The sequence below is a fragment of the Natrix helvetica genome (assembly GCF_964273705.1).
Source record: "Natrix helvetica genome assembly, chromosome: 1".
NCBI lineage: Eukaryota > Metazoa > Chordata > Lepidosauria > Squamata > Natricidae > Natrix > Natrix helvetica.
Window position 1 is genome coordinate 114,206,533 of NC_138548.1, and position 11,857 is coordinate 114,218,389.

Sequence of the window (11,857 nt, forward strand, 5' to 3'; positions counted from 1 at the left end):
AATTTTTCTACCTATTCTGCCATCCTGAGCCCTTTGCTATTTTCCCCCCCAAAAAAGAATGTTTCATGAGAATGTTCCTTTTTATCTTGTTTGTTCAACCTCTGCATTACTAAATAGAAGTTATTTAACTTACACTGAGGAAACACATTGTGGAATGGAGACATTATATAAATAATGAAGTCTATGGGGGTGGGGGGCATTTGAGTTTAAAGGCAAAGAGATCTGAGTTCAATCAGAACTGTATGAGCACGATGGGTGGATAAGTCAGGCACGTTCCTCCAATTCTACTTTCCAGGACAGGCAGGGGGAGGGAAATATATGACAAGCTTCCCTAGAAAATGTGACTAAGTGCCATTATTGTGACTGAATTACCTCCTTTTCGTTTTTTCCTGGTTGTGCTCCGAGGAGTTAATGGTCTCTGGTACACAGCTGTACTCAGACCCGCTGCAACTGCCTCAATTGTTTCGTCAAGAAAGGAAGACATAAGGTACCTTGGTACATGCTAAAATCAAGACAAATGTTTATGATTACTGGCTGAAGCTAACTAATAATAATAATAATAATAATAATAATAATAATAATAATTTAAATTTATTAGCCGCTCCCTTTCCGAAAAGGACTCGGGGCGGCGTACAATGGAGTAAAAAACATATAACATTTACATAAATCCATGACATACATAAGTACAAAGACACACATGTTCGGAGGAGGTTAACAGATACAATACATAGACAATTAAAAACCATTAAAATACCCTAATTACAAAACCCCATGTACAATCCAAATTCAAAATGTTAAAAAACAGACAGTCAGGAGGAGTACGAGAAAATTACGGTTGAGCCAGGCCAGATAGTTGGAAGAGGTGGGTTTTCAGTTGTACACGGAAGGAGCGGAGATCGGAAGTAATCCTGATGTCCCGGGGGAGGTCATTCCACAGGGCTGGGCCCATCACAGAGAAGGCTCTGCTCCTGGGTGTCGCCCCCCGGCACTGTTTGGCGGTCGGCACCCGGAGAAGTCCCTCTCTGTGAGAGCGGATTGGTCGTAGGGATGTGTGGGGCAGGATGCGATCCTGCATGTAACTAGGCCCTGTGCCATGGAGCGCTTTAAAGATCATAATCAAGACCTTGAAACGCACTCGGAAGACCACAGGAAGCCAGTGCAGCTCGCGCAGGAGAGGTGTTACAGGGGAGAATCTAGTCCTCCCCATGATCACCCGCGCGGCCGCGTTCTGGACCAACTGTAGTCTCCGAGTGCATCTCAAAGGAAGCCCCATGTAGAGAGCATTGCAGTAGTCCAGGCGAGACGTCACCAGCGCATGGGTGACTGTGCGTAGGGCATCCCGGTCCAATAAGGGGCGCAATTGGCGCATCAGGCGAACCTGATGGAACGCCCCCCTTGCCACGGCTGTTACATGGTCATCCATGGACAGCCGGGCATCCAGGAGGACGCCCAAATTGCGCACCTGTTCCATAGGGGCTAGTTGCACGCCCCCAATGGCCAGAGATGGGAACACCTGGTTGAACCGGGGCGCCGGAGGCCACAGCCACTCCGTCTTGGAAGGGTTGAGTTTCAGTCGGTTGCCATCCATCCAGATCCGTACGGCCTCCAAACACCGGGACATCACTTCGATGGCCTCATTGGGGTGGAATTTAACTAATGCTAAATTCGCAAATCTCAATTGAAAAGATGTAAGAGAAAATCTTTCCCCTCTAACTTTTCTCCCAAATTATGTCCTCTCTTTGTTACCAGCAGATGTTTCCCTCTCAATCACTTCAAAGTCCTTCAGCCCAGGAAGCCGTACATTTGTCTCTACTATAAATTATTGGTAGAGCAAATAAATGGGGAATCAGGTTCAATGTATCCATCATTCCATTAGGAAACACAAGTGAACATAACGTCCTGCCCACACAATGCTTGTGTGAAAACTATCTATTTTAAGCATTTCTTGACCTTCTGCATTGATCTGCAGGAAGAAGATATAAGCCCAAGGCAAACAGTCTCTCTTTCTGCAATTTAACCAGTTACCTTTAGACCATGGATGTACTTTTGCCAATGTCAACATTTTAAACTATTGTGAATTTGACTGCATCATTCATTTTTGAAGTGGAGTAGCTCTGGATGCTTATGTAGTACTGCAGACATGTTATTACACACGCAGACACTCACACACACAGTTCTCAACGTACGGACTATTCACGTTATAATGTGATCACATTTTGGGCACTCAACAACTTCCCCACATTTATAGCTGTTCGTATTATTCTGCAGTTATTAGACCACAATTTATGGGTTGTTGTTTTTTTTACTGGCAACTGGCTTCCTGAAAAAGATGCTGCAGACAACATTCACTTAATGAATCTGATTTATTTAACAATCATCGCAAAAAAGGTCATAAAATCAGACACAATTATGGGTGACCCACATAATGACACATACAACAGGCTCAATTTAAGCTGTTTGTTGAGTGTACATGCCTACATACCTTTAAATGAAATTATATATTTAGAAATATATTTATATATTGCATGTCTGCAGTGACACAAAGTACAGGTAGTCCTCAACTTACAACAGTTCACTTAGTGACCATTCAAAGTTGCAACAGCACTGAAAAAAGTGACGTGACCATTTTTCATACTTATGACCATTGTAAAACGGCAAAAATTCCTCACCAGCTGGAAACACTTTCTCTTTCCGTATCTTTCCTTTTTGGAGCCCCTCCCCAACTTCATCAGCCTAATGGCTGGATTTTTTGTCACCGGCTTGAAGAACTTCTCTTGGATCCATCAGGGACTTTGTGATGTCCCTGAGATCAGCAAGATGTATTCTTCCTGTTCACAGTCTCTGCGGGATGGTTTAGGTCCGATTGGACCACCCAAAGGCAAAAGCATCGGCTGCGGTCTCGGAGCATCGAGACCGCATGTCCGTATCATTGTGACGTTGGCTCCTCCTCCTACATTATATTTTTTGTTGTTGTTAAACATGTACCTAAATCAATGGGCCCAAGAACTGTTACCAGAAATCATCACACTTTTGATTTACATGCCAGAAATGATTGCAAGTATGCACCTCATTCCTTTCCTATGGGCAAACAGTGCTATGCTGCGTACACTTGGTCATTTACAGGATAGCTGTCTGTAGACTATATCATTCCATCAGATTAAACTGTACCTGAATTCTCTGCGCAGTTGTTATCCTATTTCGGTTCACGGTGGCTCGCACACGCTCACTTTGCCGTGTTCTAGCAATAGCTCGTGTCCGGGCACTGGGACGCAGTCGACTGGTGGTAGGGATTACATCAGCGATGAGTGAAGCAACCTCCTCTTCGCTCACCTGATCTGTTTCTTAAAAGAAGATCTCTGTCAGTTTTCAGCTATATTTCAACCATCACTTGAGCACCTTTCTAGAGACCAAGTGCTAGGTAGTTCACAAATAAATGAGTTGATCTATAGATATTTAGATTAACAATTTAAGTATGCAAGACATTCAACCATTCTGAAACCTTTGTCTACATCTAAGCAACAAGATTTGGTTACTGAATTTTGCTGCCATGTAATAGCACTAGGTAGAATAAATCTTTTCACAAGATTTTTCATTGCAAGTATGCTTCTATAAGATAACAGTAATGTTAAAATTAAATTCCAGTATGTTTTGTAAGACTAATTTCTGTCATTCAAACTAAAAATATGTTATAAAGAAAATACTTGCCAGCCTCAGCAGGCATAGCATTTGCAGGTGCACATGGCGGACAGAACCATTCATCTACAGGTACCTCGCTTAAAGGTGGATTAAGGCATTCCATATGGTAACTAAAGAAAGAGTATACAAGGGATTCTTACAAAACTGTAAAGGTAGAAGAGAACACCAGGCCCTTTTGCCTATTATGCAGACTAATCCTTTATACAGAGAGTGATGTACATGCACAATTTCCTATTCTAACCATACAAAGACATTTGTTGATATGGAATTAAGAAATATTCCAAGAGCTAACAAAATACCAAAATATTATTTTTGTGTTGAATTTATATTTTCTGACAGAAAAATAAAGGGAGACTAGTACAGATCTATTTCAAGCTATTTAGCTCTCAACAGCTAGCCATACCCTTCTGGGATTTGAACCTGGGCTCTTTACATATTAGGTAGATGTATTAACCTCTAAGTTATGGGCTCCTCTTGGTTTGTCAGCTACACCACGGGAGACATTAAGTGTTTTTCACGGTGAGATCAGTCTATCAGGGCAACCTGGTCTACCCCAATATGGGCAGAGCATACTGCTTCTGCTTTTGCCTTTCAGCCCCAATCCAGGAGCCTTTGCAAGAAGTTGCTTTCGCGACAAGCTATTTTTGATGATTTGTCGCGAAAGCAACTGCCTGCAAAGGTTCCTGGATTGGGGCGGAAAGGTGAAAGCAGTATGCTCCATCCCATATTTGGGTAGACCGGGTTGCCTGATAGACTGGTCTCATCAGAAAAAAACATTTACCAAAAATCTAAGAAACCAGAAAAGGTTGCATGTTCCAATTAGAATGATCACTTACTTAAAATATAACACATTTATAAGGTATGTTAACTAAGAGCGGTGCTAAGGAGAGAGATAATATATATTTCAAAATTCTCTGTATGAGGGTACCTCTTTAGATATTCATAACCTGTAACTGCAGAGTAAAACAAGAAAGCTCACTGTGGCCACACCCTGTCCATCTTTGAGCAACCCATCTTTGTCAATAGATCTAATAGAAAAAATATAATGGTAGGTAAGTAAGTACAAAGTGCCCTATGGTCAGAGGTCACGGTGAAAGCGTGAAACTTTATAACCAGATTCACCTGAAAGCAATTATATTTCTGCCAAAGGTTTCCAGTTACCATGTGATACAGCAAAGTATCCTTGTCACTCTTCAAACATACAACTTATGAATGACTGGAAAGATTTAAAGGACTCATCTGGTCAGCTATGTCAACAAAAATGTGGTATCGTCTATATTAAAAGCAAACTAACACCCTCAAGTGGAATCCTAATCTCAAGAAGCATTTGACAAATGTTACAATCAAGGAAGATTTTTTAAAGGCAAGGACTCTTTACCCTGCATCACATCCGTCACAAAGCAGTAAGCGATCTTCTCTGTCGCTTCGACCACATACTTCACAAAAGGTGGGATCTTCCTCCAGACTATCTTCCTGAGATTTTGTATTCTCAACAGGTATCTAAAGAAAACATTTTAAGGAGATTTTGCATTGTTCACAGTAAAACAAGCAAGAGTTCCTGTTCAAACAAGTACCACAACTCAGCTTTCTCTAATTCTGTCTAAACATGAGCTTTTTGTGTTTTTTTTCATGATGATGTCAGATTTAAGGAGAGGTGTCACCACATTATAAAGTTAATTTCTTTCCATTTTATATGGATTTTTTTTCCTTCAAGAGTGCTTAAAGGGTAACATTAAAAAAAAAAAACGTAAACCTAAAGCATTTTCAGTTTAAATATCAGAGTTTCCAAATGTTACTTTGTGTTCTTTCTACATATTCTTACTTGTTGCTTGTTTCAATTTCATGAATGGATCAATGAAAATAAATTAAACAAGGAGCAGTAAGATATGTATGTATGTATGTATGTATGTATGTATGTATGTATGTATGTATGTATGTGTATATGTGTGTGTATATGTGTGTGTGTGTTTTCGTGTATGTATGTATACATACATACATACGTGTGTGTGTGTGTGTTGTATTTGTGCTGATACCAGGGGTTGTAACACAAATACATACATACATACACACACACACACACACACACACACACGCAAGTCTTGGCATATTCGGGTCTCGGCGACATTTCGATGTTCAAAAAGAGTACTATAAGAACTTTATATATATTTCAAAAGAATGTTTCAATCTCAGAAAATACCCATTAAACTTTATTTTGAAGTATAGCCCATTTTACTTAACAGGAATTATGCTCAAGGCGGCATAGGTTAGTGGCTAGTTGAAAACACTAACTTGCAATCAGAGCAATACAGTAATATATAGCAATTCATCTGATCAATTCATAGAAAATGCAAACATCTTTCACTATTACCTTTTATTGAGTGGGATTTAGCATTCATTATTTCCTTTATCCTCCAATTAATAATGATTTATTAATATTTCTGTTGCAGTAGAAGTCACAATGTTCTTTACTAGAACAATTTTCTCCCGAAAGGCCATGAGACAAAGTATATTCAAAATGAACATGTATAATATCCACTGTTCACACAAAAAACCCTTGCAGGTGTTCATATAAGTAGCTCATTCAAATGAGGGGAAACAATTCATAAAACTAGAAAATAATGTATTCAAAAAAATTGTGTATCATTATAAGCTGGTGAATACTATCAACTGTGTTATTTCAGAAACATTAAATCCAGAAAAAGCACACAACAGTGAATTATGACTTGATTAGAAACGAGAAAGCAGATACAGAAAATGCTGTTTATGTTTCGCAAAACATACTCTTGATTTTTGCTATTTTTAAGAAAACAAAATACCTACTTTCTTCAAAATTTCTCCATCAAAGCGCACACGAACACAAATAGATTTAAAAATGATCCGATCCACGGGACAAGAGTTGGCATTCTGTTTAAAAAAAAAAAAACGGAGGGGGAGACGAGACAATTTACCAATTTCAAAAGCATCTTTATTTTTAAATAAATTTAAAATTCATAGTTGTTCAACGGGTTAAATTGAACTGATTAAGTTCTTAATGATTGTGTAGCTGAGGACCTGCCTTAAAAACTTGACATATTTCTATTTTCATAGCTTAATAAGTCTGAACTGAAATAATTGTATGTACATTGTCAGCATTTGTTTCATTGTTATAACATCTGGCTTTATATTTCTCAATTCTAACCAGAGAACACTAAACTATTTTAAGAGCAGACAGCAATTATTAACCGTAAGAATTGAAAAAGAATAATAATTAAAATAAGCCGAGGCCACGTATATACAAATTCGCTTTCTGGGGGAACTTCAGAGGATCTTTAATGATTATTTGCTACCAACCAAATATGACCTGTAAAAAGACACATTATGAAACAGTCACAATGCTCACAAAATAGCATCAACTTTAGCATAATTTTATCAATTAAATGAGTTCTTACTTTAGACCATTCAACTATACAATCCAAGCAGAAATAATGGGCACAATTCTCAGGTGTTCCAACTGCCTGATCTCTGAATGTATTGAGACATATTGGGCAGTTTTCAGCATCTTCATCAGTAGAAGAATTAATTTCTCCATTAAGTTCAGGCTTCGTTTTAATACAATATTCTGGTTGCTCAGAAGTCATTTCCATGTCATCTTCTGCCTCCTCCTCTTCAGTATCTTACGAAGAAAAAAAACCCAATAGTCTCATACATACGTTATCACCAAACCTGTTCTGAAAGGCTGGAAAATTATTTTACTTGGAACATGAGACAGTAGAAAAGAGTAAAGCAGCTTAGGCAAGAGTTGAAAACTATCTGTATAATACTGGATACATATTTATTAGGTATCTCCATTGTCATTGGTGACCCAGCAAGAAATGCACAAATCAAGTATAACTGAATCAGGTGTAACATTTATATCTCCTCCTAAATCCTGATTGCCAATAACAAAGATGAGGGCCAGGGTATCAGACTCACATTGTATGTGACAAAGAGTACCCGTGTTTGTGTCTGTGTGCGTGCACATGAATGGGTGTATACCATGCCTGGATGGCAGCCTTCAATACTATGAATGACTAGCAAGCAACCAAAACAGTTATAAGAGCAATGTGCTTGTCTACAGTTCAACTATTATAGTGAATTGATGCAAATTAGGCAAGTTAGCAACTACTCTCATCTAAAGTAGCTTTAAAAATAGCTCACTGAATGTAAAACTTCTTTAATTAATATTACTGAAAGAGTTGTCATAATCACCTTCTAGATCTTCATCTTCACTTTCTTCATTCTCTTCATCTCCATCTTCATCAGTATCACCTTCATCCTCACTTCCTGTGTCACCAGAGTCTCCGCTATTTCCATCACTGCTTTCTTTTAAAAAACACAGTAAAGAAAATCAAGAAAGGACATTCTCAACTAGAATGTAAAGTAGTAAATGAGGCTTTGACTGAATTCTACCTGGAGAAGGGTGTTAGCAACCAAATGGAGAATCTGGAGTAAGGATCTCAGAAATTAACATTGTACAGCTTCTAAGGCCCCACCGATGTCCTTGAAAATGCAACATTGTGTGCCATATAACAAAACACTTAGCACTCTGGGTTCAAAAAGTTTAATTGCTTAGGGCACATAGTTGTTACCCTTGTGGGTTGAATATCTAAGGATTGCATTAGTGCTGTTTGAGATTGCAAAGAAAGGTTTGAAGAGGAGAGCTTCCTGGGAAAATGACTGGAAATAGATGGCAAGACATTTGAAAGCTTTGATCTCCTCAGTTTTGATCATTATTGCTCCTCCAGGTAGTTTGGTGAATACAAGGACCTTAATTTTCACATGGTTGATTTCTAGCATTTCAGATTGGCAGTAGGATGCTGGGCCCAAAGGCTAGGTTGCAGCTTTATTTGGGAAACAGACAAGATTGCAGCAGCATAGGCATATAGCAGAATGGAGATTCGTTTACTGGTCAGAGCAGAGGGGTGGGTGAAATTTGGTTTTAGTAAGGGCTTGAACAAAATAAATAATGCCTACATTAAATAATAGAGGGGGCAGGACACACCCCTGTTTACTCTCTTTGAAGTTGGAATAGGGTCAGTCATTTCTCCTGCACTGCAATCCATTCATTCAAGATCATAATTGACTGCAGGAGCCACTGGTCAATGGAGATTATGCTGCTACTTTTTGCCACAACCTCTCACATGAATGAATTTAAAGAATGAAAAAATGCCTCTTTCAGATCAATGAAAGTAACTTGGAGAGAACCTCCAGGAAGGTTAATATACTTTGCAGAGCAACACACTGAACCGCAATAGAAAAACTTTATCTAAAACCGACTTGCTGTACTGTGAAGATTCTTTTTTTGACCAGTAAATCAGCAAGCTTATAAAAAAGTTTAGACTATTATTTGCTAATTACACATAGTAAGCTGACAGGATGACGATTAGATTGGCTTTGTTGTCCTTTTTGTAAGGTATTATAATTAATTAATTAAGAGACAGTTTGGTGTAACAGTTATGGCACAAGGCTAGGAAAGGAAGGGCTGTGAGTTCTAGACATGCTTTCGGCACAAAGCCAACTGGGTGCCCTTGGGCTTCTCACTTTAAGCCCTTGGAAGGAAGCAATGGCAAACCACTTCTGAAAATCAGGACAAGAACTGCAGGGACTTATCCAGGCAGTCTCTGAAAATTAGACATGAGTGAATGGGCAAAAATAAAAAATCTGTTCATTCTTTGGAGATCTACAGAGAAATGTTGATGTTAATGAATAGAGGGGGTCAAAACAGCAGCCCACCAATTAGGGTTTTCTTTCAGCACTTGTGGGAAAGTGAAGTCCCTTCCAGTAATTTTACCACTTTTAAGCTGGTTTGGAGATTGGATGCCAAGTTAGGAGAGTGGTAGTGATTACTGGATGTATATCATAATTTCTGGCTGTGGATTTTATCATTTGACATACTTGTTTCTTCTTACAGAGAACCTTATATTTCTGTTTCTGTCAATAATTTTTTTTCGGGAGTGAGATCATTACTATCCATAGCACCTAACCATCAGATTTAATTTTTCAATTTTAAAGATTCAGCTTCTGGACACTCAAAGGGACAGCTCACTTTCTGGGAAGGGAAAGGAGCCAGGATGCTTGATATGTTAATCATTAGCAATCTGATCACTTGTCACATAAACTTTGCAACCACCAGCTACCACTACAAGGGTTTTTTAAATCCTTTCTTTAAAAGCTAAAAACGTTGACCCTAAATGACTCAGAAATTACAAACTGAGATATTATTCAGATCCAAGGGGGTCACATAAGCTACAAAATTAAGGTCCATACTGACTTCATGCATTCATTCAGATATTTTGAGCTGAAACAGATTATAATTGAACTAAGTGTAACACAGACCATTTTTGATAAATTTCCAAGATATTCTTAGATCAATGCAGCAATGTGCAATGTATACTTTTGAGCCAATGCAAAGGAGCCACACTAAATTCCTCAGGCTCTGACCTGACCAAGAATGTGTTTATGTTAATACTTTAGAGACTTAAACCTTAAAGGTGCTAGGGCCTAGAGCAGTGATGGAGAACCTTTTTTGGCTCATGTGCCAAAAGCAGGGGGAGCACAGAAGGGTCGTGCGCGGGCATGCCACGCCTGCAATGGTATGTGCACGAACCAGTGCGCATGCACACGCTTCCCCTCTGTGCATATGCGCACGTGACCAGCGCTCCCACCCGCTTTTGCCACATTTTTTTTGCCCTCCCCAGACTCCAGAGGCTTTCTAGGAGCCTGGGGAGGGCGAAAACAGCCTTCCCCGCCACCCACCCTCCAACAGGCCCTCTGGAGGCTTCAGAAGCTTCCCGAGCCTCCGGAGCGCAAAACAATGGCCCTATGGGCAAAACGGAAGTTTGGGAACGGACTTCCAGTTTGTTCATAGGGCCGTTTTTCCCCCTCCAAAGCCTTTAGGAGGCTTCCCTGAAGGCTCCGGAGGGTGAAAAACAGCCCTACAGCCAAACCGGAACTTCCGGTTTGGCTATAAGGCTGCTTTTCGCCCTCCGGAGCCTTCAGGGAAGCCTCTCTGAAGGCAAAAAACGGCACTATGGCCAAACCAGAAGTGACTTTCCCGAACATCCGGTTTGCTCATAGGGCCAGTTTTTCACCCAGAGGGCGAAAAACAGCCTTAAAAGAAGGCCAAAGTCAGCTGGTCAGCACACACATGCACGCTGGAGCTGACAGGGCAACGCCTCACGTGCCCTAACAATTGGCTCCTCGCGTGCCATAGGTTCACCATCATGGGCCTAGAATATAGGCAGGAGCCCTACAGTATGAATTTCATACTGTAAATTTCTCCTTGAGCTCTTAAACATTTACCAGACTCCAAATAAAAAAACTTTCCACGGTCCCAGAAAAGGTCAGTCTGATGTGAAGGAATGGATAAGAAGTCTTTTTTGTAATGCTGCATTCCTTTATGGGCAATCTCTGGGAACTAAATGATCTCCACAAGCAAGTTCAAAGATATGGGTGGGTGGAACCACTTAAGCATGAGCAGAACTACAACTTTCTCTCACCTAGCAGTGTACCAGAAAAGAGAGCGCTTGCTCTCGCCATGGATCTGAATTGATCACTTAACAAAGGGCTTTGAAAACTGAAGCAAGGGCATCAGGCTCCTCATCCTAATGTGAAAAGAAAGCAAAAGAATTCACGGGATATTTTTATCCTGTAGGAATTCTTAGCTCCTTAATGCCAGCCAAGCATTAAACTGAATAGGAGTTAAAACCATGTCTATGCTTGAATGTTTACAACTATAGAGCCAAGAAATTATCACTAGGAGATATTTTATTATAAATACTAGTTGATTATAAAGACCAGAAAGCTGGAATGCACACTGAGTAATTTCATTTACCTGCATCACTAAAGAGCAGTGCATTTGTTCTTTTAACTTTGCTTACTGCAGCATTCTTGTTTATGAGTTCATCCTGGCTGTCTTCATCCATTGTGGGGCATTTGGAACTGGCTTCCTACAAGTATAAAGCAGAATGAAATTATTTGTTTAAAAAAAACTCGCACAACCCTGATGTGGCCCTCAATGACATCGAGTTTGACACCCCTGTGGTTGGGAACTGAAATCAGGGAGACCCATATTCTAGTCCAGGGGTCCCCAATCTCTGGGCTGTGGCCTACTACTGGGCTGTAATGGCCTATTCAGAACTGA

The 11,857-nt window shown here is 39.9% G+C and overlaps 1 protein-coding gene across 1 annotated transcript in view; it reads right to left on the bottom strand.

Moving 5' to 3' along the window:
• Positions 1-11,657, bottom strand: part of PHRF1 (PHD and ring finger domains 1) — a 38,422-nt gene extending 26,765 nt beyond the window's left edge. The window contains 8 exon segments of the mRNA XM_081934088.1: positions 373-502; positions 3,169-3,341; positions 3,706-3,806; positions 5,075-5,196; positions 6,517-6,600; positions 7,125-7,348; positions 7,924-8,037; positions 11,549-11,657. Coding sequence (XP_081790214.1) covers positions 373-502; positions 3,169-3,341; positions 3,706-3,806; positions 5,075-5,196; positions 6,517-6,600; positions 7,125-7,348; positions 7,924-8,037; positions 11,549-11,639 — 1,039 coding nt within the window. The 5' untranslated portion in view covers positions 11,640-11,657.
• Positions 11,658-11,857: the final 200 nt, after the last annotated feature.